Raw genomic sequence first — 27,505 nt, forward strand, 5'->3', positions numbered from 1 at the left:
TATATATATATATATATATATATATATATATATATATATTATTCAGAAAGAACCCAGGCAAAGCACATTTGGGCAAGCAATCAGCACCATCAGCTTCAAACATGCAGGTACTGCAGTTTAATGTAACCTGCTGCAAATCTGTAGAGATCAACATATAATCAGGTAAATGGGCCAGTCTACAGGCCATCTTTCTTAACAGACCGATGAAGAACTCTGCTGCTTTATGAACAGGAAATTCATCTTCAACAAGTACGTAAGAGGATTTATGTTAGCATTTAATCCTAACAAGAGAAGTTAATTAGACTTCAAATGTGTGAACACTTCCCAAAAGAGTTTGGATGTCTGTTCCAACAAAGGGATTTGTCGCTTTATCGTTAATCCAGAATGAAACTGTGGGAAAAGAAAAAAATGTCAGAACAACAGCTTAGTTAAAAAACTGACCTGAAGTTCGCAGGACAGACAAGACACCAAAAATACCTCACTGAGCTAGTGACGCACACGCAACCACCCAAATGGTTCACGTCAACTAAGACCCTGATGGCTTTGAAAATGGGACAAACATGCCAAAAGGCATCATCACGAAACCACATAGTCCCAGTAATGACCTGGGAGCTTTAAAGGACAGCCTGAGTGCGCGCACGGAACAATGGAGAGCAGTTGCAGTAAACGGGCTCATCTAACTGGCATGCATTTGCTGTGGAAGGCGGTTTCCCTCGAGCGTGCTGGTGTTTTCCTGAAACCTCTGAAGTCTTTTTCCCTGAAGTTTGCAGTGTTTCGTGTAGCGCGACACCCCTCCACCCCACCCTGGCTCTCGCTTTCCTCAGTGAATATGATACACGCTGCACTTCCCTCCCTGCCTCTCATCAATAATGAAACAAACAGAAAGGAGAAAACATAGAAATTCATCCAACAGCTGCAACACTGTGAGGAGGAAACAACGATTATCATGCATCTTTATTAAGAGGCTATACCTTACTCTTTCTTTCTATTCTTTGGTTGACATTACAACCAGAGAAACACGATCAGCACCTCTGAAGGCAGCTCACACAGCCAGATCAGAGATGTTACAGACCTCAATTTCGTTTTCAGCTCTAAGACCCTCTGTGGGTTTGATTCCAGGCACAGGCTACTGTAAAGAAAAAGAAAAAAGCAACAAAAAAAAAAAAAAAAAACTCAGCTTATTTCCCAGCTCAGCACTCAAACTGGCATCATTTCACTGGCCAACCTCAATCACACAGAGGCGAATCATTAAAACACCATTACATCGTGTTCATGGTTGGATGTTGGAGACATGCTTGAAAAGCTAGGCTGGAAATAGGGAATAGGGGGGTATAAAACTGAATCTAAATCTATATTAACACTCTGTTTAGGACTATTTTACAGACCAGATGCATGAACTGGCCCATTTATTAGTTACAAATGACTGACACTTAGCCTTAGAACCTTCTAACATATTTGGGGCAAAGAGTCCACATTAGGGGTGGGCATTTATTGCGTTGTTTAACATTATAGTGATAATTTGCTATCATGATAAGAATTCTAGATTCTAAACAACAAATTAGAATCAAGATGAATAAAAACCCTAGAAATTTGGTGAACAGTTAGATTTTTACTTGTACTATGTCTTTTCATTTGGTCAAATTTTAAGAATACAATTAATTGTGGTTATTATGAAATGTTTAGTGATATAAATCATACTTCTTTAAGTAACTGATATCCTGAAAAAACTGAATTTAAATGTGTATATTCTTTAAGAGTATTATTTGTGAATGTAGGGCTATGATAGCAGTCACCGCCATAGAGGAGAAAGACTGTGAAGAAGTAATGGTTTCCTTTAATCATCACTTTTATCATTATTACGATAATATCAACCAATATCGTAATAAGGTTTTAAGTGTATATCGCCCAGCCCTAATTCACAAACTGTGGAAACCATTAATTTGAGAATTTTGAGTGGTTGTCAAGTCAAAATCCATTGCATTTTCAAGCATGTCTGCCACAGACATATTAATAGAGGGCACATTCAGTGTCAGTTTCCTTTTATGTGTTGCATTCTACTCATGTTCAGAATGCTGGTGGGGACGTTTTGATTTACAAGGCCTTTTGTACCACAGACCTGAGTGTGCAGTCACACTGATGTGCACTGTGCACTATATTTTTTCTACATTTTAATTGAACTTTATTGATCTCACATTGGAGAAATTTACCTTTGCATTTAACCCATCCCTTTGGGGAAAAGTGGGCTGCTATTGTGCGGCGCAATCGGGGGTTGAGGGTCTTGCTCAGAGCCCCAAAGTGGCAATCTGTGGGAGTGGGACTTGAATTCAGAACCTCAGGATTCCAAGCGCTATGCCCTAACCACTAGGCTGCCACTCACACTTTACTTTGCGTGCTCGACAACATGTCTGCATGCTTGCTGTGTTGTTTGCTTGCAATCCTTATTCCCCAGTGCTGGATCTGCTCTTTGTCATGTCTTCATAAGTTTTGGCCATGTTGTTTCGGTGTTAACAGTCTATCGGCTCAAAGCCGAAAAAGTTTGGCCCGGAGAGTTTTCCATGGCCGAATTTTCAGTGCATCCCTAATTTTTTTAATATTTTGGCTAATCTTGCACCGTTATCCGATATTTCTATCGCATCGGGACGCCCCTAATCAGAACTTAACCCGCAACTGTAAAAATCTAAACAGCCAAAAGCCCCACAATTTGTGTTAAACAATTGAGCAGCAAATAAAGTGTCTTGGGAATTGGGCTGAAACAATTAAACAGATTAATCATGCTTAATCGATTAATAAAAAAACATCTTTCAGGAACATTTGCCATCCGATTTGAATCAAAAGCATCCAATAGCAATCGATAGCATAGTCGATTATGTTGCCAATTTGACAGATTAATCAATTATCAAAATAATTTTTTCAACCAGCCCTGCTTGAGGAAGTATTTTCTAGTTTAAAACTATTTTAAATGTTTACAATAAATCCTATGAGGGTTTCCAATTGAGGGGATACAAAGGGCAGATGGAAAATATACAGAGATGATTCTAGTGATCCTCTAAGAAATCAAAGGCGGACTTTAGATTTAAACCCAAACCTGACCTCTGAGACCATCAGAGGTGGATTTGACGGGGCTCTCTCCACAACAATAAGTTATATTATGGTACTGAATAAATGCCATGGTGATTAAACAGGAAGCAAACAGTGGGAGACATTTAAAAACCTTCCTTCCAGCCCAGAAACAGCCCACAGACTGATGGCATGTTGGAAGCATAAAGGCGGACACTGAACAAGGAAGAGGAGTTAGAGACAGTTGTTATCCTGTCGTCTCCTCCGGCTCTGCTCCTCGCATAGGAGGAAACATTCCTGCAGCATTGAATCATGGTGGGGGAGTAAGGCTGGCGATGCTTGTTGCAAAAAGACTTGCTTTAAAATTAGCAGCAGATTCTAAGTTTCAAGCTTAATCTCCACCGAATTATGCTTCATGGTGGATTTTAAGGAAATCAGGTCTGATTTTTTTTTTGTCCCACAGACAAGATGTTTTTCAACACCAAGCCTGTTGCGCCAGCTGTTCAAACTTGGCCTATTTAAAGCTGGAGCCAAGGAAAAAACAACAAAAAAACAAATACTGAGATCTAGGTATCTGCACCACATAAACGATAAAAGGGGTTCTTTAAATCTACTGCCAGACTTAACATCAAACTGATAAAAAAAAAAAAAAGACTGTTCTAAAGTAAAGCATTAAAAACAAAGTCATGTTAATTTAAACTGTTCTGGCAGCGTGAACAGCTTAGCTTCAGTCCTTCTTGATTAGTTTTGACTGAAGAGCACAACAGATGCAAGACAGAAATCACTTAGAAACAGCTGGGTGTCCAGGGAAGAGTGGACACACCATTCAAAGCAGTTAAGCATTGGTCCTAAAGCAGATATTTTATGGCCTTCATCAATTAATTCATGAACTGATGGTGTTTGATAAAGCTCTGAATAACAGACCAGCTCTCTGTGGAAACAAGCACATTTTAGAAGAAGCTGAAAGTGAAGCTGCTGACTCTTTTCAGAGGGTTTCTAAGAGATGCTTCCCATCAAGGAAAGGGGGGAAGATGAGGACGACTTCAGGGATACAAAAGGATTTCCTCTTATGGTTGTACAAAAGTTTCTGTTAAGTCGCATCATCGTCACGGCAAATGACAGCTCTACCTCACGTAGGTGAAATGATTCAGCAGATTCAGCTCATGTCTGCTGTGGCCAACCAGTGCCCTGTCAGAGACGCTGTCAGTCGTCCTGGGTGACCTCTTTCTCAATCTCCCTCCACTGCGGTAACAAACCCTTCATTTCAGAAGGCTAAGATCCCACAAGTTCTTCCAAAGCTACAATTACAGTTGAGCCCCCTCGATGACAGGAACTCACAATGACTCAGTAAAACATTTAGCACCATCACAAATCCAATCCAGGACAAGCGATGAGAGCAGGGCTCTTATTAAAACCTGTTATTGAAAGCGGCTCTCGGCTGTACGATCAAGGTTTCCATCATATCGACCAGCTCTCCGCCCTCAGCTGCTGATTCTGGGCTTCATTTCTATTCCGACTGCACAGACGATGACGGCTGTCAGCCTAATGCTTCCTGAGCGTCCGCTGCAGCACAGCGTGCATACTGAGCCCACTTAAGGGACTTATGAGAAACCTTGGCTTTGCCCTCCATACTCTATTCCAGGCTCAATTTGCTGCTTTCTGGCTGCCTTCCAGGGATCAGAGGCAAATATTGTGTGGAGAGACTAGTTATTTCTGCTTTCATTCAGTCCACTGGCAGATCGGCCAAAAAACAAAAAGCCAAGTCGTTTATTTTTTTACTAATTTGAAACACAAGAGCTACAACAAGAATTAGATGATGGTATTACTGTAATAAGAAAATAAATTTATTTGATCATCTTTATTCAGTTTGTTAAAACATTAAACTCTGACAATGCAGGAGTTTGCTGAACCTTCTTGTTGAGTCATTCCTTTCATGTTGAGCCTCCATCAGGGCTTTTCCTCCTACTGCAGAGCTATTGTTGGTGATTTCTCAACCATTTATACCAACCTGTTATTGTTTTAATTTGAATGCGCTTCTATGGAAAGCTGAGACTTCTTACAACAGATAAGAGAGGAAACAGTTGGCCTTTTGGATTCTGCTTTTAGCAGTTCCTCTTCCCTGGATGGATATTTTGCTACTGTTAACTGTTGCTTTTTTTTTTTCTTAGAGAAGGTTCCCTAGGCTGCACTGATATTTATAGGTTCCCTTTTTTCTGAACAAAGGAATTGACATAAATGTGTGGCTCTTCTATTCATCCTATGTTTTTTTTTCCATGGGAAAAAACATAGGTTTGGTTTAGTTCTGGCTCTTTCCTGGATTAAGTAATTGATAGATGAGCAACATCTTCTACCAACACTATGCATTAAGGCTGGATGATTAATCAATTCATTGATTTTTTTGTTTAAGAAGATTGTATTTTTGGACAATCTGGGTTTCTTCCTCACAAATCCACTTCTTGGAATCCCATAGAGTGACATCAGCTCAGCCATTTTTGTTCTTAGATGTCTGCTCATAACTGATAAACTAGTCCACTGTGTGATACCATTATCTGCAAATATTTAGTGTCATATCTTCATTGTTTGTTGCCTTTTAAATTAAGGCCACCTTCCAGAGAGGAGGGGTGAAATCAAAGCCAGTTTTTGAAAGCAATAGATGCTATTTGACATTATTTTTTATTGTAAAATATGTAAGAGGCAGTGATTTATTTTTGCAACTTTTGAAAGGAAAGAAATCAGAGATCATAGATTTCTAAGCCATATTACCTACCCCTACCATGCATGGGCTGCAGCAGAGGTACTGCCCGCTTAATCTCCTCACTGGTTGAAGGTTTGAAGGACCAATTGTGCACACTTTCTTTAAGTTCAATGCTTTGGTGTTTCTTTCACTTCTCAGTGTAGCCATTGACAAAGCATCTCTTCCATAAACTCTGGGATGCTTGGCTCAGTGCATTAAAAAAGGTTTCTGTCCTATCAGTACCCAGCCTATCACACTAGAGCTGTTGCTGAAGAGGATGGAGTTTCTGCAAAGCCGATGACTCTCTGATATCACCTGGGCTTTATAGAGATAACTTTTAAATAATTGGCATTAAACTATCAACTGAATTTGGTTGTGCTGAAATAAAATTGATTGATTGACTTTAAATCTTAAATCTTTTGCAGACTTTATATCTTAAACCAGAATATTTCATCTAAAACATACTTTTTTTTAAACTTGTGCTCTATAAATAAACCAAATTCATTTAGAAATGAAAGCAGAGATTGCAGACTTGATTCAACTCATTGACTTAATATACTCAGCGCTGTCTGCCCATCTGGACTGATGGTATAATCTGTGTGCTCGTCTCATTTCTGAGAGCTGACCTAATCTGCCATTTGGACCACAGCAATGACCCAAACCTGTGTATATCTCATCGTATAGCAGACAGAAGTAAATCAAGGTTCCTCAGGGGGTTTAGGTGATAGAAGGCATGTCTAGGACTTCCCGATGGTTGTGGGGCGTTCCCCTTTCAAACAACCACAAGGTCATCCCCATGCAGGACATAATCCCGTTATACAATCCGGAATTGATGCTGAAATTGTGGAAGCACAGGGAAAAGAACAATTTTAATCTAAAAAGAAAAAACTAAACAAAAAATCTGACACCTTTTATGTAATGGCTCAATGTGTGAACATAAAGACGATACAGCATGACTAAACTCAAGGAAATGATTGAATTGAAGTGAATTAAAACTCCGATAAGGATCTGAATGATTCATAGAGAAGCTATTTCTGTCCGGTGTTCACTGTCATGAACAGTGACTGAGAGTGGGCACCGTCCTGGCTCTACAGACTCTCACACGCATCCACACACCGGCAGCCATGATGACCAAGGGAATGTGTGTGTGGTTGCAGTCTTTAAGGGATGGATCCTTCAAAAATCAAGCTTGAATTTACTATCAAACATGTAAGTCTGTCAGATTCATGATTCTAAACCAAAATATGTCTGAATGTTTTTCAAAACATCACACTTCTTTTTGCTATTCAAATGATTCCAACATTTTGTCAGGTAAATGAAAGGCGAAAGAAGAATTAAAGTTCTACAATCAGGGACAATTTTTATTCCCTAGCTGCTCTTTAAACAAAGGGCACCTTGGATAAACGTTTTAAGATGATCATCGGAGATCATGTAAGGGAGATTTGAAGCACCTTTGATCAAAGAACATGGCAATTACTATCAGCAGAAACAAGGCGAAGAAGATGAGAGCAAAGGTCGGGGTTTCTGTTCTCTGTGCTACCATAAATCTCACTCCTCTTCTCCTTGGTTGTACAACTGCTTTCCTTTAATCGTCACCCTTACCAACCTGAGACAGCTGAGCCCCTGATTCCAACCGTCCTGCGGTGAATTAAAAGTGTTTTCAATCGCAGAACCTGCCTCTGTTTGTGCTGGGGTCAGCTCTGTAAATCCCCACAGCTGACACCAAATCAATTACCACACGGCCAGTGGGTAAGCAGAATGGGATGCTCACAAAGAACTGCAGAAACTGTCCTAAATATGAAGCCACGGCGATCGCTTTCCCCACTCTGCAGGCAGAAAAATACCTGTGACAGTCCAACGCACCACCACATTATCTGCCTTACTCTGCAGCAGGTTTAATAATTCACATCATGTAGGATGATTGAGGTAAGCACCGTCATTATCTATTTATCAAGGAAATAACAAATCGAACCAACAAGAGTTGAAAAAGTTATTCAGAGCTGCACCTGAAAATGTTTTCACATTAAATTAAAGATGGAAATATTTTACTACAGGACTGTCAGTAATGCTGCCAATTCTTTCCTCAACTCTTTGTCTATAATTCACATAGAAGAAAATATATCAAAGCAATAAATAAAATAACATTGATTTGAAGTGATGGACAATAAAGAAATAAAGGAGCAAAATGAGTACAAATGGACTGATCCTTTACCATACTCCTGTTAAAAACTTTCCTGTTAAAGATTTCTCCTTTTTTTCTTCTTTTTTCCCCCTTAAATTAGATCTTTCAGATAAAATTTCTTAATGTCATACAAAGGCTACCTCATTAAAAACAGAAATCGGTTTTTAAATAAATAGTTTCCTTTAGCATGACCTTAGCAGTTTTTTTTTTTTTTGTATTTTGTGATTTAAAACCCTTGAATTGCCTAAATTATAAGGTCAGTTCTTAGCACTTGTTTCCCTTAATAGATCAAATCATTTCAAGATTTATTTTTCAAAATATTCAGATTATTATAATAGGCTTTCTGTCTAAAACTAAATTCGATGATCTGAAATACTTGCCAAAAGAAACTGTGAGGATTCAATGCTATTTAAAGCCTTGTAGAAGCTGCCCAGCCAATAATCATTATATTTAAATCCAAAAGATTTCCCTTCTTGATTATACCATGATAACATTAATAATACTATTATTACCATAAGATTTGTCCAAGCATTTACACAATATATCATAATTTATGACCAATGCCTGCTTCTGTGCTTTATCATGTTTCCTTGACATGTTTCTAAATGTTTAAAAACATTTTATGAACAAAAATGAATATGTTTTTATATTTTTTGAAGAGTAAATGATCTTAGTTTAAAATGTCTCATAATCTTTCCACCTATTCGTTTATATCTTTGATGTAAGTTCTCCTACTGAAACCATTTTACATTAGATTTCTCATCAACTGATTACCAAGATGCAGCTAATCTGGTTAAAAGGAGTTTTTTTTTTTTTTTTTTTACCATGACCATTGTTAAACCTTCCAGTCCAAGATATTGAATGTTATATTATTTATTACACCTCTAGGTAGGGCTGTCCTGATGCAGCTTAGAGAATTGACCAATACCGATATTGACCCGATCCGATATTAGCACTAATCGCACATTATCTTATTACTTATTTTGTAATGTAGAATGTTAGAAATGCTTGATCAGGTCATATTACTTACGGTAATCAGAGAACAATAGTCGACAACATTACCATAGGTACAGTATGAGAACAACTGGCCCATGTAATGTAAACCAATGAGTAACGGAAACTTTAAGCAGAATTTTCAATCAGGCTGATTTAATCCCATATTCGTTTTTTTGCCTAATATCAAACAGATGATATCGGATCGGGACACCCCAACCTCTAGACTCTGTCTTTGGGTTTGTTTCGTTTACTATCTACATCCTATCCCTCAGACAATAATATGTAAAAAGTGCTTTCTGCTGCCTCATTTAATAAAAAAACTAGGTATGAGGAAAAAAGCTACTTTGTGCTATTTGGGGTGGAAAAAAAAAAACTAACTTTAATGTCACCAGAGTCCTAAAGAAATCAGTTTCTTAATGTATATGTAGGATTTTAAGGGTGGTTTTTGCCGGGCTTTGAAAGCAGTGACACGCTTTACCAATTGTAATTGGAAATGCTTTTTTTTTTTAGCAGATCTCTTTAGGTATTGATTGTAAGAACAATAAATACAAAATATCATGATACAATTCTATGTTCATATTGCCCAGCCATAGTGTAACATCATTGTACTGTTGGGTATCTTTTTCAGATGTTCCTGATTTCAAACACCTGTATACAACTACAGTAAACACCCTTGAACAGCATAATGAATCCATAACAGGATTTTATAGAACTTTAACTAGAAGAGGAGATATTTCAGCTCTTTTACTCAGGTCAGTTGGACACATCAAATAGTTGCAGGAAAAGGTCCCAGGGGTTGGAGTTCAAATCATTTCAATATTGTTATAGTATCAAACAAAGGACATAACTCTCTCCATCTGAAATGTATTCAGAATGAGCAAAGTATAAACTTCAAAAAAATGAAATTAGGTAAAAATGAAATTAGGAGTGTCCCAATACAACTATTTATTTTTCGATACCAATACTACAGCTTTAAATCATACAGATATTGACCCATTATGATACCGGCATGAATGATACATACTTTCATTACTTATAGAAAGAATATTTGATCATGTGATATTAAACAAACAGAGAACAGTAGTTAAACAACAATAGATGTGAGGGAAACTGACTCATTTATTATTAACCAAAGGGCTGCATAAACTCTAAGCAGAAAGAAGCAGAGTGTTTCTATTAGAATGTTTACAGCAGAGATTTTAAATACAGACTGAGATGAACCAAGACTCAGTTTAGCTGATATTGATTTCCAATACCAGAATTTAATTAAAAAAACAAATATTAAAATAGTTGGAATTGGTTCCTGGGAATATCAATAACAAAATAAAATGTCATGTTAGATTACATTGTAAGGATTGCATTTCTGCCAGAAGTATTGTTTTTATCTATTAAAAACAATAAGCAGTTCTTTTCAAGAACAATGTGTCTTTGACATACCTTCAAATTTCTGTTTTGATTTCTATTGCACTTAATTTCTGTTTGGTTGATTCAGACCGTACAAAAATCTTATCAGATACAAATTCATTTAACTGTTCCTGTTTACCATGTGGTTACCATGGGGACCGGAGCTTCCCGCCTCTGGAATAAGGTTCCAGCTGACATTCCAAACTCAGACACACTGCTTCCCCTGTTTAAGCCAGCCTTCTCGCCTCCCCTTCTTGTATTATAGACAGAAAAGGAGGAAACATAACTTCCCGCACTGTGCTGCATAGTGCTCTCCAGTAAGAGCAAGGATTGGGCAGCAGGGGGCCAAAAGAAAAAAAGAAGGCTTTCACTTTGGGACTTATCCAGGGTGGGACATAGCTGTTCTGGAAATATCAATATCCCTGCTTCAGTCAACCGAGCATGCTGACTCAGCAATTTTCTGTCTCCAGGAGTACATAGTTCAGAGATAAACTGCTTACGATTGATGCTCAACGACTAAACCACAGTCTTCAATAAGAGGAAGGAGAATATTAAAGGATGGGTAAAGATTGCTGCACCTTCACTGCTAGAAGCTAAGTAAGAAAAACATCCCTTCTTTCATTTCTGCCTTTCTGGATCTATGGGTGTAATCACAGCTGCTTTATTCACCTCTCTCCCACTCCTTTGGGAACAGGGCGAGCAATCTCAATCCCACACACAGATGCATAATTCTGGTCATTCTAAGGAAGGCTGCAGTTTGGCAAAAAGGACACTGATGCAACCTCCCAGGAGGTCAGAGGCAGTAGTTATTATGAAGGTTAACAATACTGTGGTGAAGCCCCAACACTTTGGCCTGACCACAACAGAAAACATGATTGAGCACAGAAACAAAGTGACGCAGACGTGTGGTCAAGAGCAGGTGGATGATATGTAATCAGAGGTCTTTCTATCAAAGCCTGCATGACATAAACACCACAAGCCTTCCCAAAAGGATAGATCTACGCATTAGCAGACAGGCTGACTTATCAGCTCGTTTGCCTACTTGATATGCCTGATAAGAAACATTTAAGTGAAATCATGAGTCTGAACTGCAAACTTCTTTCTCCAGCATCAGTATAAACACTGCTCTCAGTTTCTGGCGTGCTCTAAATGTGAAATTCCACACAGCCTAAAGTTAACAAAACATTTAACAAGAATTTGCACCCTGGTGAAACATCCACATGTTCAGCCAAGCTTCCCCGCTGCAGCTGGTGTATTATTGAACTGTTCATTTAAAGAGCCAGCCAGGCCTTTAATACCTTCTCTGCTGTTACAGGCAAGTTTTCCATGCTTTACAGTGACAGCTCATGTGAAAGAAAACTAAAAATGCAGATTTGTTTCTCCCTAAGAGATAAAAAATAAAAACAAGTATCAACTAAACACAGGTCAAAACAATCCATCCCATCACAACAAATAATGTTTGGGTACTCAGTTATTGATTATTTATACATTTATTGTAACTGACTGGGAAATTATTTACCAGTATCAGGTCATAAGAGCAGTAAAAATATGTTCAATCTAATATTTAACTATAAAACAACATGAAAGGTAAAGAGAACCTGGACAAAACAATGCATGAGGAAGAACAAAGATGTAGGGTGTCACCCTGCTGCTGAGGCAACAGAAATGATCACAACTTTCCATGTCAACTTTACTTGTTCCATTAAAATAGGTAATAAAAGGCAAGTTCAACATCTCAGTGTCTATCCTCCCCTGTAAAGTACAAAAAAACCTTATCAGTTAAACAAAAAGTAAGTTTAAACCAATGCAATTATTCACTAAACAGTAAAATATTTTATTTTTAACTTATAATAAAACAATAGAGTTAAACATATAGTTGATATATTCTATTTAAGTTTTCAGCTGATAATTACATGTTAACTAATGTCAATTTGGTCGTATATTATTGAAAGAAAATGTGCCTTAGTGACAGTCAGCAGAGGGAACAGGTGACTGAATCTCTTCCAAAAAATGAGATCATAATATAAAAAAACATCTGAACATCAATAAAAGCAACAACAAACCCCAACAAAGGGACAGCAGCTTGTCAAACATCAGGACCACAGCTAATGGTAGCAGGTCTGCAGCAGAATCCATAGGGATAAAAACGCACCAGAACCGGGTCAGATAACCTGACGTTCAGCAGAAACTCACCTTGGGTTTATAAAGCCACTTTCTGAAGCGGTTCATGGCTCCTTCCTTTGTCACAGCCACTCCTCAGCTCTGCTTTGCCGGGTCGGTTGGTCGGGAGCCTCACGGTGACGGTGGACTGCTAACCCAGCTAGCTGCGGTCGGTCCCCTGTCAACCGGAGGACCAGACACTGTGTACGGGATGGTTCTCCCAGACTACAGCGGGGATGTGGAACAGAACAAAGCAGATAGACGGGAAGTTATTCCCATTTTTCCCTCAATTCCAAAGCTCAGCCTGCCTCCTCTGCTCCGGACACCAACCGACTGACGGCTCCGCTCCCCTCTGCCCCCCTCCCCTCCCGCGAACGTTATTTCATGACGGTCACGTTAGCAACAGTCCCCTCCCACTTTCTGAGTGATGGTGCCTTCACGGGCCGCTCCAACCAATCAGCAGCGATGGGACAGACGTTACCTGTGAAGGGAGGGAGGACTGTACCTAGACTGTTCCTCCTCAACTGAGCAGACAAGTTCTACAGGTTTGTGTTCAAATCTGGGAATCTATAAACCGCGTTTGTGGTTGGTTTTAGTGGTGCTATAATGAACTTTCAGTCTAAGCAGTGGCGGTTCTAGACCAAATTTAATGGGGGGCGTCAGTGTGGGTTTCCACGGGGGCCCAGAAAACCAATAAAACAACACAATAGTTAATTATGTAAAACATCCTTAGGCAGCAGATGAAAAAAGAGCTACTTGCAGCTCTTCATTTAATGAAGGGAAATTTCCACCTCATTTAGTTTCATAAAAATTTTAACTAAATAACTGATTGCTAAATAAATATCTCGTAAATAATTAAATAAAGCTTTTTTTTCCTTTTTTTTTTCTTTTGGAATATCAGGTCAATGTAATCTCATACTTAAGGAATATCACGTTTATTTCAAATGAAAATGCCCAGTTTGAATCAAGTCATAAGTAGAACTTAAGTAAAACTGAAAAGTTCAGCTGTAACAAATTATGGTATGTTTTAAATTTGGTTTAAAATAACATTTAGCAGATGAAAACTGTGATTATATCTCAATACTGCTAAAGCTTTCACCTTAATGTTTAAATCAAAATGAAAACAGAACTTAAAAGAAAAAACATGAAATCAGGTCAAAGGATCCATCTCTTACCATGTCTGTTCCAGTGCATATCATCTTTACAAATGTATTTATTATTATGTCTTCAGCGTAACGGGCCATAATAGGGGCCAGGATCAGTTCTACAGAGGGACTGGTCCCTCTTGGTCCCTGTCTAGAACTATCAGTCTAAAACAGTGTGCAAACAGTTTTCTGTGGCCAACAACAAAAATATTAAATAGGTATTTGGTTCAAAACAAACAAATTGAAGGACGAAAGTCCATAGAAGAGGTGGAAAATAAAACAGTATGGGTGCAACAGGAAAGCTTTGGGTCAATGACCATATGCAGGAAAGAAGGATGACTTTTCCTAAACTGAACCTATGGAAAATTGTGTTCAGTTTGTTGGATCTGTCCAGACCTCCTTCTGTTTGAAGCCTGTGATCAGACATCTCTGATATTGCTCTGCTGAATCTTGCTTTGAAGCATCTAAAGAAAAGTAAAAAAAAAAAAAAAATCAGTTTTACAGTTAATGTTGACTATAATTACCAGCCTCATATTTGTTGATAATATTTACTTCATTTATATCTTACCCTAAGGTTTTATCTGTGACCGGTCTGTGCCTACAATCCCCAGCAGCACCTGAAAGCAGCACCCATCTCGCACTGACGTCACGTCACCAACAAAGGATCCGGATCCCACGATGATAACCTGCGTGGATAGAAAACACTGTTGGCTATAAAACGGTTGAAACAAAAACTCAAACTGTAAAACAAACCTCCTATTACAGGGTTTATTGCCAATTTTAAAGCCACTTCTGTTAACATCCGGTGTATGTTGCTAGGCAACGGGACGCTGTGTAAGGTTATAGACTTCCTAATCATTGACGGTTCGAGACGCTTGCAAGCCAAATGTAACACGTTCCAGGCTTAAAGAAAAAACATGTTTTGATAATATTGCCCTCCTTATATAAAAGTTCATCTCTGGAAGCACGAGCTGAAGTTTTTTTTTTATTATTATTATTTATTTACTATTTTTTTCGTATTCATTTTACCTTTCCAAAGTTTAAAAATGCCATCAGGGCTCGGGTCCCTTATGAAGCAAGCTTGCGTTCTGCTCGACAAGTTCTCATCTGACAACCGATGTGTGGACGTGTTCTTAGAGGAAGCTTCCATGGATCTGCAGGTAATATTAGATACACAAAGAGTAGCTGACATAGATGCTAGAAATGACATCTGAAATAACTTGTAAAATAACTTGTGCAATGTATAATGTGCAATTACATACCAATCCAATACCCTGTGAAAAAACCCTGTTTAATAATCCTGCTTAAAAAAAAAAAAGAAAAAAAAAATTTCAGCTGACACAAACACACACATACACAGACATACTCGTACTGCCATCGTAGTGAGGACCATGTATTGACTTCCATTGATTTTCAGTCATTTTCAAACCTTTCTATACCCTAACCCTAAAACTAACCCTAAATCTAACCTTTACCAATGCATACCTCACCCTAACCCAACTGACACCTTAGCCCTGAACCTCACCATTAGCAAAATAGCATGTGAGGACCGACATGTCCTAACTTTGCAAAAACTGGTCCACAATTTGATGATGAAAATGGAAAAAATGGTCCTCATGGCTAGACAGGTACACACACACACACACACATATATATATATATATATATATGTGGACCCCCTTTTGCCTTCAGAACTGCCTCAATTCTTCGTGGCATAGATTCAACAAGGTGCTGGAAGCATTCCTCAGGGAGTTTGGTCCATATTGACATGATGCCATCACACAGTTGCCGCAGATTTGTCGGCTGCACATCCATGATGCGAATCTCCCGTTCCACCACATCCCAAAGATGCTCTATTGGATTGAGATCTGGTGACTGTGGAGGCCATTTGAGTACAGTGAACTCATTGTCATGTTCAAGAAACCAGTCTGAGATGATTCCAGCTTTATGACATGGCGCATTATCCTGCTGAAAGTAGCCATCAGAAGTTGGGTACATTGTGGTCATAAAGGGATGGACATGGTCAGCAACAATACTCAGGTAGGCTGTGGCATTGCAACGATGCTCAATTGGTACCAAGGGGCCCAAAGAGTGCCAAGAAAATATTCACCACACCATGACACCACCACCACCAGCCTGAACCGTTGATACAAGGCAGGATGGATCCATGCTTTCGTATTGTAGACGCCAAATTCTGACCCTACCATCCGAATGTCGCAGCAGAAATCGAGACTCATCAGACCAGGCAACGTTTTTCCAATCTTCTATTGTCCAATTTCGATGAGCTTGTGCAAATTGTAGCCTCAGTTTCCTGTTCTTAGCTGAAAGGAGTGGCACCCGGTGTGGTCTTCTGCTGCTGTAGCCCTTCTGCCTCAAAGTTCGACGTACTGTGCGTTCAGAGATGCTCTTCTGCCCACCTTGGTTGTAACGGGTGGTTATTTGAGTCACTGTTGCCCTTCTATCAGCTCGAACCAGTCTGGCCATTCTCCTCTGACCTCTGGCATCAACAAGGCATTTCCGCCCACAGAACTGCCGCTCACTGGATGTTTTTTCTTTTTCGGACCATTCTCTGTAAACCCTAGAGATGGTTGTGCGTGAAAATCCCAGTAGATCAGCAGTTTCTGAAATATTCAGACCAGCCCTTCTGGCACCAACAATCATGCCACGTTCAAAGTCACTCAAATCACCTTTCTTCCCCATACTGATGCTCGGTTTGAACTGCAGGAGATTGTCTTGACCATGTCTACATGCCTAAATGCACTGAGTTGCCGCCATGTGATTGGCTGCTTAGAAATTAAGTGTTAACGAGCAGTTGGACAGGTGTACCTAATAAAGTGGCCGGTGAGTGTATATACCCATGCATCTTTTCTTCTGGCACCTTCCTTTTTCTGTTTGACTATTTGAGCCCATGTAACGAGTAAATTTCTCCACTGTGAGATCAATTAAGTCAATCAATCAACCACTCACAATTAAATTTGTTCCCTGCTGCAGAACATCGATCCCCCGGAGAGGAAGTTCATCCTTGAAGTTTTTTCTGGGTGTGTTGAATATAAAAAGCTGCTGGATGTTGTAATCAGTGCGTTTTATGTTGGGAACAAGAAGTGGCTTCGCAGAAGTGACCGCAGCCAGTTTATCGGTAAGTAAACCATCTTACTGAAGACAGCCATAAGTGAAAAATCAGAATCTCTGACTTAATGTTATATGCCTTCCCAGTTATCTGTTACCTTACCATATTTTCCCTGGATGAACTTGGGTTGAAAAATTTTAGCAGCATAGTTAAGTCTCTAGGCACCCAGAAGATGCATCTGGTGAGTGCTTGAACGCAGTCAGTAAAACATTAAGGTGATGAGAAAATCTGATTGTTTTTAATGTCTCTTTATTTTTTTCATTTTTTCCCCATTCTCTTTAGTTTCTTCATTTTTTCTTATCAAACCTCACCCATTTGATACAAGAGGAGTTGAACAGCATCTATGAAGCTGAATTTGTGCAGAAGAATCTGGTTGGCCCTCTCCTCAGGTAATAGCAAGAGAACAATAAGGAGAATCCTTTACTACAAAGTGAAATTAATGTGTCTATGTGTCCTATAGGTGGCGCCCTGAGATCAATCTCCTCTTGGATCAGCTTGATGCTGCAAAAGAGCTTGAAGTCAGGAAAGCTGCAGTTAAAACTACCCAGTGTGAGGAGTTCAACCTCACCAAACCTAGACCTCATCTTCCACCCATCCCGGAGCCGATCTCTGTTCAAGAAAAGTCCAAACCAGTCAGGATCAAATATCTTTAGAATCATAATCTAACTCTCTCTTTTGATTAGTGTTTTTTATTTTATTTTCACTTTTTCCAAAGATTACAGTTTGTGAGCCTATTTAACTAGCTATGGTTTGTATTTTAATGCCAGTTGAAAATATAAAACACTGAATGTTTTTTTTTTTCTTAAAAGATAAAGAATAGAGCTCCAGGCATTAAGCTTGTCTGGGTGGAAAAACAGTAAGATGCATGGGTTCTTGTTTACTATGAACAGCAATTATAATAAAAAAGAGACAATTACTGCAACATGATTTGAATATCAATTATGGAATTGCAATAATTGCAAGAATTCTGAAAAAAAAAAGATTAAAGCCATTGTAATGTAATATTGGTTACAGTAAAGTTTAGTTGAGTCCATGGTCAATTTTTACACAGAAAAATCTTATTTTCTTGGCATTCAAACACATTTCTTTTAATTTTTTACGACCTGAACTAGAAAATATTAGAACATGTTATACTGTCCTAGAGGACAACTTCACTTCCCTTATCTTCATCCTGATTGATGTTATTATCTTCATGTGCCTTATTTCCTCCCTGTAGGGGATTCTTGTAGCTCAATGCTTCTTAGTTCTTCACAATGTTTTACTTCTTCCTTCCTTACTGGTATAAACAATGAGACTGTTTTTTCTATAAATGGAGAGAATGTAAGGAAATTATAATCAATGGGACATTATAGTAGACTACAGCTAGCAAAGTTTTACTCTAGGTTACAATTTACATTACCGCTATAAACATTAAATGTATCTCCTTTAAATTGTAAAGATCAACGGGAATTTGTGATTAAAGATACACATTTGAAAATTATATATTACGCACAGTCATTTGAAAAATAAAAATTTTACAATTATTTAATTAGAGGTGAACTGACTAATTCACCAGTTAGTACTGTTGCACTCTTAAAAGAATCAGGAAATGTTATTGCCAGACTATTGTGAAGCAGAGCTATTTTCTAAAAGAAATGCTGCAGGGTTTGGATATGGTTCCCTGAAAGTCATGTCCCAAATTAAATCACTATAATTGTTTCCTTATGGTCTTTCTTTTCTTAGCATTGTGTCATTAATAGAGATTCATCCATCTATTTTCTATTTTCTTTGTATAACAGTTTCTACTTTCCCAGGTCCCAAACAGTACGTACACGGCTCCAAAAGAAATGCAGATAATAGAGGAGATTAAAGAGAAGAACCAACAAAAGGCTGAGGTACAACGTCTGCTTTTGCCTTCATCTTCACAAAACAGGTTTTGGCTTCTGATAATAACATGTAATTTAGAGAACAGCAAGTTCCATCTGAAATAATTTTTATAAGACTATAGAGGCAAGAAACGCAGTAACACAACCAGGGGAATCAGCCCCTGGTTGTGTTACTTTTACGCTGACTGTAGTATAGCATGCACTCATTTCCGTATCTCTGTGTTTCCAACCTAAGGAACTTCTGTATGAGGCTAATGTGAACCAGTTTAGATGTGGGAATCCAGAGAAATCAGAGCACACAAAGGTAGGAGGTATTTCCTGCTTTATATGCATCCATCTCCTACCTGATCCATGAAGCATTTGCACAGCTCCTCAATATAATGATAATTAAACTTTATTGATCTCACATTGGAGAAATTTACATTTGCATTTAACCCATCCCCTTGGGGAGAGGTCGGCTGCCATTGTGTGGCGCCCGGGGAGCAGTGTGGGGTTAAGGCTCTTGCTCAGGGATCCAGAGTGGCAGTCTGTGGGAGTGGAGCTCGAACTCAGAACCTCAGGATTCCTAGCTCAATGCCCTAACCACTAGGCCATCACGCTGACTTCAGTGACAGACATCTGTATCCTTAACGCACAAAGGGGCGTAATCACTGATCCTTTCTCCCAGTAGCGGTTGGATTTACTGTACTTCTCTGCTGTTATCCCACATATTTTTTCTTGTCAACAGCCTGTTGGCATTTTTATGCATTCACTTACACATATTCTTTATGTTGACAAATTGGGCTTACTATGCAGTTTTTATTTTTGGCTAACATTTTTTTACCTTGTGTGTATCTATCTCCATGCTTCCATTTGTGTTTTATTTTGTTGCTTAAAACTAAATTCATCCTTTGGCTGATAAAATGTTTTTCTGTTTCATTCTATTCTATTGTAATAAAAAGCTTAACTAATCATCTTCAAATCTTAAATATATATTTCTTTATTATGAGTTCTGGCATATACATAAAAAATAATGTCAGCATCATTAGATATAAAATATATATATATGTCGGATCTATGAAAACCTGTCTTCTGGCCGAACCTCTTTTTCATTTAGTCCAGATTGCATAAAAAATTAGAGGGATGTATAATGAAAACATATTTATTCTGAGAATCATAAGATTAGCTCTTCCATTGAAAAGCAAATGAAAAAAATGGACCAAACCCATAAATGGATCAATAATCACAGTGATATAGAGTGATAAACTAAGTAAGAAGAAAGAAAGAAAGAAACAGGAAATCCAGCTTTGGGAAGGAGAGGAAACAGTTTTTTCTGCATAATTTGGATTTTAAGATGCCTTATTTAACATAATGGACACCGTTTGTAAGCAGATTTTATCAGAGAAAAGCCTGGAGGTTACGAGTCTAAAAACATTTTAGGACAGGAGAGGGCGCATCTGCTTGTGGGTCAGACATTGCTTGTTCTCTCAGAACCTACATGGGTTTATGCTCCTTGGTCGGTCAGCTTTTTCATCTATATTTTTCTCAGCTTTAAAGGGGCCCTCCATTTTCTGTTTGCCCTAACTCCAGACAAGGCGAGTTTATGTCAGCACAAAATTTTAAGTGTTATACGGATGGATAACAGCTCCTCTTTTGGGCAGCAATCCAAAACAAAATCTTTCTGAAATACCTAAGAAGATCACAGTTAACAAAATAAAACAAACAAAATAACAACAAGCTAATCAAACTGGATTAGGAGTGGCTTCATTTATTGTATTTTCGGCTGCATAGTCCATCTCTATCTCCTTACTCTCTCTGCTATTCTACATCACTTTTTCCTAATGGTTCAGCACCCTGAAATAGACAGATATTAGGAGTAATGTTTTTAATACAGTATTTCAAAAAACTGTGAGTATAAATCCCAAAACCCTTTTTTTTTAACCTTCCTAGAAAACAGAAATATTATTTCAGAATAAGTGATAAGAAGCAGAAGGTAGCTCACATCAGGCACTCAAAATGTAGAAAGATGAATGTGACTTTTTCACCTTTGCTCACCAAATATATGAAAAGTGCGTTAACCTTCAATAAGTGTGAATAATTTTAAATAAACAGATTTATTGTTTTGGAAATCAAAAAAGCACTTCCTGTGCAATCAAAGATGATTTAGTCCAAATTTCATCTGAATACTTTTTTACCTGGCTTGGGGAGAATATTGAAGTTGTTTTTTTTTTTTTGTCTGCATGTTCAACGTTGCTTTATGTGCATTTCAAAAACCAGTACAAATGTAACTGATCAGCCTAACATTTCATATTTTTCCCATTGTTCTAATAAATTAATTTCAAAGCTTTACATTAAGGTAATTAGTTGGATGATACTAGAGGAGAACTGAAGCATTTCTGCTGAAACCCACATTTGTTTTGCAGAATGTGATTTCCCAGATTACGGCAGACTTTAACTCCAGGTTGAAGTTTGATTCTTTTCGTTCATCAGCGATTCCACCCACTAGTAAGGTAATAATTCATTAGTCTTACCTGCTGCACATTATCATCTGTATATCTTCTATTCACACGGGTATTTATTTAATTATTGCAGGTTAAAAGCTATTCAGTGAAGCTTAATAATGCAGACATTCGGAGAAAAGAGGCTTTGCATGACCGTCAAGTGAAGGGGAATCTACAGAGGTACTGAAATACATCTACTTGTTTATAACCATAACAGGAATGCATGATATCAGGAAAAAAAGTGATATAAACAAAGAACCATGCATTTTAAAAACAACGTTTTATGAGTTCCATCTAACTATTTGGGGAAAGAAGGTTTATAAATGACTTTATCAGAATACCTACCTAAACAAATTTTACGTTAGACATAAAACATAAACAAACATGTTACAGACATACAGAGTTTGGATGCATGATAATAAAATAAATAGTAATAACTACAGTATCTGCTTTTAAGCATCTATACCTGCTTACAAATAGCCTTATTTGATCTAGATTGACTTTGATGTCTTAATGAACATCCATACCTGCCTCTAAAAATGTGTACCAGTTTTTAGATATATATTCCTATTAATAGAAATAACTATATTCGCTTAATATTATCTGTAACTGCTTATAAACATCTATAACTGACTATGGTTATCTGTATCTAGTTAAAATGATTTGTGAAGCTATATATGTTGCTTTAGACACCAAGTAAAAATTTTATACAGTTTAAAAGATTTTAATAGTTGTCAAAACAAATTTGAACTGTTTACTCTAATGAGATCATATATCGCTCTGAAAATAGCCCAACAGTTTATGCATTAAATGATATTCCCCCATCTATTCTATAGCTTAACAGTTTGGGGACCAGACTAACTAAACAACAACTAACCCAATAAGATCATAGAACAAACAGGGATTAAAAATAATGGATCAGAAAGCTTTGATCCAACTATTTCTTTTAAAAGCTTTTTTTTTTTTAAATATATTTAAACAGTTATGTATCTGAAATGAACACAGGATTAACAAATACACAAAACCATGGCCTTATGAAACGAGGAGTAGTAAGTGAAACTATTTGCCAGGGAAATACAAAACAAATTTCGGTAAATCATCATTATTAATCTAAGGTATAAAATTATAAACTTATTACCATCTAAACTCAGGAAAATGAAAGAATCCAATTCATTAAGTTGGAAGTGAAGAAATGGTTAAAGGGGAAGCAAGTCTGTGAGCACTAATAAGGTCTATGCACAACATTACTTCCTGAACTTAAGGCAGCTCCTCTATTTCATTACCGGATGAAATGATTAATCCAGGTGTGCCTGACTTCAGTAACCATGGCCAGATCCACCTGGATTAATCAGTTCATCCAGTAATGAAAGACACGAAACAAAAGACATATGTCCCCATATGTTTTCATGACATATGGGGACATTTCATTCACTTGCAAATGATTTCATATGGCCTAATCCCTTATCCTAACCCTAACTATTGCCAACATTAACTAACTGCAACCTTAACCCTAACCTAACCCCTACTCACAGGACAGAGCTGTACTGTATGGGGACCAGTTGAATGTCCCCGTATGTACCTGTAAGTCCCCACATGTAGGATATTTTACAAAATACTTCCTCTAATTGTAGGTAAAACAAGACCACACCCTGACACACACACACACCCACCCACACACACACAGTTTTTTTAATTTCACCATCACAATGAGGACCAGTTGTTATAAAGTGAGGAAATTTTGCTGGTCCTCACAAGGTATGTTGCTAATGGTTAGGTTTAGGGCTAAAGTGTCAGTTGGGTTAGGGTTAGGGGGAGGTTTGCATTGGTAATGCTTAGGTTTAGGGTTAGTTTTATGGTTAGGGCGTAGAAAGGGTTGAAAATGACTGAAAAACAATGGAAGTAAATGTTAGTTAACACATGATCCTGACTACACCTAGAAGAACAAGCATGTGGGTGTATGTGTGTGTGAGTGTGTGCAAATTAGCTGGCTTTATGAACCTGTATACATACTATAAGCTTTTAGACAGTGTTTAATATATTTTTCCCTGTTAAATTAAATTTAAACATAATAAATATCTAGATGTTAGGGAATATCTATATCTGCCTCTCAGCTTGAATTTCTTCCTCTGCAGAGGAAAGTAATACTAAAAAAAGGCTGCTTGAATCGCCTCGAAACTGTAATATGACCTAATGCACAATAACTGCCTCATATAGCTGGAGGCTGTTTTTGTCAATAACTTTTCTCTTCATAACAAGCCGCAAGTTATAGAGAGGCTTCTCCACTTGACTGACTGAGAATATAAATCAATGTTTTAACAGAATAGAGCGACTGGTGGAAGGAGGTCGAGACCCCTTATCTATCCTGCAGAGGGAGAGGGAGATCCTGAAGAGGGAACATAAGGAACAGGTGCAAAGGACTGAACTAAAGCGTCTGGAGACACAAATCTGTAAAAAAGAGGTAGCTCTGGCTCGGACTCGGATTACCGAACAAAACCTTAAGGCTGCCCAGCTGAAGAAGGAAGAGGTACGTAGTTACAAGTCAATAGTGTCGCAACACTGGAGAGATGATTACAAAAATGTGTCTATTACTTATCCCTCTTCATCACTCACCTGAGAATATCTTGTTTTTCGCCAGACTATTCAGCTCATGAAGAGATATGCAGAAAAACGTCTGCAGGAGGAAGAACAATTCAGGGAATTGGCAAAACAGGTGGCAGAGGGCGAGAAAAACGCAAAGGCAGCTAAAGAAAAGATCACAAAGTTAAAGCAGAAAATTGGTACGACTTAAACTTTGACAAAAGACAAAGAGCAATTTTGTGATTCATTATGACCTCTCGTCAATTAAACGCTCATTTCACAGTGAAAGAAGTATCCGAACAAAATCAGGAGCTCCTTCGTCAAGCGCTTGAGGAACAACAGAAGGAGCTTTGCAGAAAGTTTCAAATCATCCATGAAATTCACGTTATTGAGACTCTTCCTCGCATTAGACTAAACGGTTTCGATGACACGGAGGTGAGTAGATTTCACACACAGCTTCATGGTAGCCTGCGGGACCTCTAACCTGTCTTTGGGTGTCAGACTGCGGACCATGAGCTGCACAGTGGGATGTCCCTGGCAGAGCTGAAGGTGAGGCTGGCTCTGCTGAGGCAGCGCCAGCAGAAAGAGGAGGAGGAGAGACGGAGCCTCATTGTGGCGGAGAGACAGAAAAAGAAGCAGGAGATGCAGGAGGCGCTTGAGAAAATTGAGCTACACAGGAGAGTGCTTGCAAAGGAAGCTGCAGACAGGTAGTCGTTCTGAACTGTTCATAAAAGTGGTGAATTCCAACTTAAACTGATGGTGGCTTTGAAACATTGCAGAAAAGAGGAAAAAAAGGCCAAGCAGAAGCTCCTACAGCAGTTTGTGGCTCAGGATGAAACCATCCTGGCTCTAAAAAAGAAGTTAGAAGAGAAGACGCAGGAGTGCCAGAGAGTGAAGCAAACTGAGATGAGCAGGACCAAACCCGCAAAGAAGACCTCCACAGGACCGCCTGCTCAGGTGAGTTTACCTCAGGAGTTCATCCTGCTGGTCTTTGAGTTTCTGCATTTACAATTAATCATTCTCTTTATCTTCTTTTCCCAGAAAGATGTAAAAACATGGGAGGAACTGGAGCAAAGTTTAGCTCGCTATATTCAGGATACTCCATGATTCAACCTTTTCCGAGAAAACACGTAACGGTCTTGTGAAAGGCACTCCCTAAGATAGTTCTTGCTTTATCTTCTCATGATCTTAAAGTTTCCTGACACCTTATTTTGTTTTAAATCCTATTAAAGTGACTTTATGCACAGAATCAGATCATCAGCTCCCCTCCTGTTTCTAGACCAGATTTTGTTTCATTTCCTCCCACAGCTTCATAAAGCATGAAAAGGTGAAAAGAGAAGTGGGCCTTGAACCTGTGACTCAACAGGGAATTTTCCCTCCCAACAAAACCAGTTCATGGAAACAAGTTACTAAAATCTGTTCATTGTTACTAAGAATTTTCAGAATTATCTGTGCAAAAATGTCACATAAAGAAAATTGTGGCATTAACTTATTGTCAATTTAAAGTCATATAGAAAAATATATTTCCCCCCAGCAAAAAAGAATCAGTCAGTCTTTACATCTACAGCACTCTACATAGTCAGCTGTAACGCAAATGGTTTGTATAGGTCGGAATAGGCACACACAATGAAATAATTAAATCCAACTAAATATTGATATCAAAACAATAACGAATAAAAGGAACTGTGGAATGAGGAACCAAGGAGTCATGTTTGTTAACCCGGATCACAAGCTAAAGTGCAAGAAAATTTTTTATGCTTACTAGAGAAGAAATGAAATTATTAAAAAAAGGAACTTACAAAAATGTTCATTAGGAACAGGCCAATGACAAAACAACAGGAGAAATTTTGATGTTGGTGCTAAAGACAATGGCAGCTAAACAGAATCCTGCAGAAAACAGAACAAGTCAGTTTAAAGGTGAAGAAATTCCAAACAAACAGAAGACTTCAGATGAAATGAGGAGTAGCCGAGTAAAGGTAGAGCAGCTGAGGGACAATACTAATTACCCAGAACTGTCCTGAAAAGACATACCAAGAAATCCCCTCAAATATCTAACGGGAAATATATTATAAACATAAAAAGGTTAGGTGTATGCTGTTGTTTATGCAACCAAATAACTACATAAATTCCTGGTGCAGGACAGGAGGGGCAGTAGTTCACAGCAAGGTCAACACCTCCACGAATACCTCTCTTACAACCATTATGGATAGATCTTGGTCAGAGAAGACAGATTATTTAAAAGAGGTGTGGAGGAAGCCATCTTTGTCAAAAGAGAAAAGGCAAACACTAAACAGTAGGGAAGCCTTGCGGTTTCAGCTCCCAAGCATATATAAACAGTCTCATCAAGATGGCCAAGGACACAACTCACCAAATAACAGACTCTAGCAGCTCAGGAGAACAACAGATGAGCCATTGATTCACATCTAAATGTGCCTGTAGGACAGAGGGCCTCTATGTGCTTTTAAACAGAACATTTTAAGAAAAACTGAGAAAAACTCTGTTTGCCTCTGATTTAAGGCCATTTAGTGGGATTAAAAATGAACATAAAACAAGGAAAAGGTCAGAATACACACTAAAAAAAAATAAAATGAAAACTCAAACATCTCAGGTTTCTGAAATTCTTTACTTGGATTATTGTGTAGGTTTAATAATGACACAAAGATGTAAAAGAAAAATAGGTAAAAACTGGACAAATCAAGGAATATTGACACCATTCATAATTGATGTCAATTTTTTTACGAAATCTAAGCAAATAATGAAAAACTAAATGATTTAGATGAATAAAACATGCTTCACTGAGGTGAATAAAAATACAGGATAAGTAGAAATGTCACATATTAAGGAAATAATATAAACAGCTATAAATGATTGATGTTATATTGATTTGAATAAAATAAAACTGTTTTTGAAGATTTAAAAAAAGGATGTGCACAAGTGATTGAAGTGATGAGAAGCACAAAAGATATACATATATAAAAAACATATTAAACATATATGATTGATGATGTAGAAATATGAGATAATGATAAAGTATGCATTTGTGTAAATTAGATATGAACAAAGAGATGTTACTTAAATGGTTGGTGTTTAAAAAAATGTTAGATGAAAATACTTCCTACTACACTTAGTAAATAATTGACTTTACACAGAGAACAAATAATCTATAAATAAATCAAAATAAGTAAATCAATCAAAAATGATCGACGTAAATTAAAATAAGTTACCTAAATATTTGGTGTGAATAGAAATATATAACTGGTGCTTAATCTGAATAATGACAGAAAAATGTGACAAAATAAAGAAGACTGGACAGACTGGAGATGTAAGTTAAAAGTATATTTTAAAAATTCATAATTGATATACATACAAATGTGAATGTATTAGGGAAGAGGATTAGGGCCACTGAAAAAAATAAAAGAAGTTAACTGATTTTTAAATATTATTTCAGTTTAATATTGGAAAAAAGTCAGAATTCTGACTTTAATCTCAGAATTCTGACTGAATTCTGACAGCTAACAAACATGTTAGCATGAAGCTGAACCCATGTCATGTTTTAGAGACTAGCTCTCTTGTTTTAATGCCCTTCTGCCCCTCCATTAATGAAATAGCATCACTGGGGACGCCTTTGGCATGTAAAAAGTTGCCTTATTTTGTCATTTTTTACCTATGTGTTACTGGTCCTCCCAAACAACTCACTCAGTGAAGTGCTCCTACATCTCTTCCTTCATTGTGTCTACATTAAGATCCAAAATCCTGAGATTAAAGTCAGAATTCTAAG

The 27,505-nt window shown here is 37.8% G+C and overlaps 2 protein-coding genes across 3 annotated transcripts in view; one reads left to right on the plus strand and one right to left on the minus strand.

Moving 5' to 3' along the window:
- The window catches only part of zfyve28 (zinc finger, FYVE domain containing 28), a 26,192-nt gene extending 13,315 nt beyond the window's left edge, over positions 1 to 12,877 (minus strand). For both annotated transcript variants that reach the window (XM_015374240.1, XM_015374238.1), the window contains exon 1: positions 12,567 to 12,877. In XM_015374240.1, coding sequence (XP_015229726.1) covers positions 12,567 to 12,602 — 36 coding nt within the window. In that variant the 5' untranslated portion in view covers positions 12,603 to 12,877. The remainder of the gene's footprint in view (positions 1 to 12,566) is intronic.
- Positions 12,878 to 14,625: 1,748 nt separating this feature from the next.
- cfap99 (cilia and flagella associated protein 99) lies at positions 14,626 to 24,910 on the plus strand (the record flags this gene model as incomplete). Its single annotated transcript, XM_015374211.1, has 15 exons — positions 14,626 to 14,838; positions 16,670 to 16,814; positions 16,892 to 16,986; positions 17,088 to 17,194; positions 17,266 to 17,437; positions 18,599 to 18,679; positions 18,906 to 18,974; positions 21,073 to 21,159; positions 21,242 to 21,330; positions 23,470 to 23,674; positions 23,786 to 23,927; positions 24,011 to 24,162; positions 24,229 to 24,434; positions 24,507 to 24,684; positions 24,769 to 24,910. Coding segments are annotated over 15 exons (2,007 nt in total), but the record flags the coding sequence as incomplete, so codon positions are not given.
- Positions 24,911 to 27,505: the final 2,595 nt, after the last annotated feature.

Source organism: Cyprinodon variegatus, unplaced genomic scaffold, assembly GCF_000732505.1.
Source record: "Cyprinodon variegatus isolate N-32 unplaced genomic scaffold, C_variegatus-1.0 Scaffold99, whole genome shotgun sequence".
Classification (NCBI taxonomy): Eukaryota; Metazoa; Chordata; class Actinopteri; order Cyprinodontiformes; family Cyprinodontidae; genus Cyprinodon; species Cyprinodon variegatus.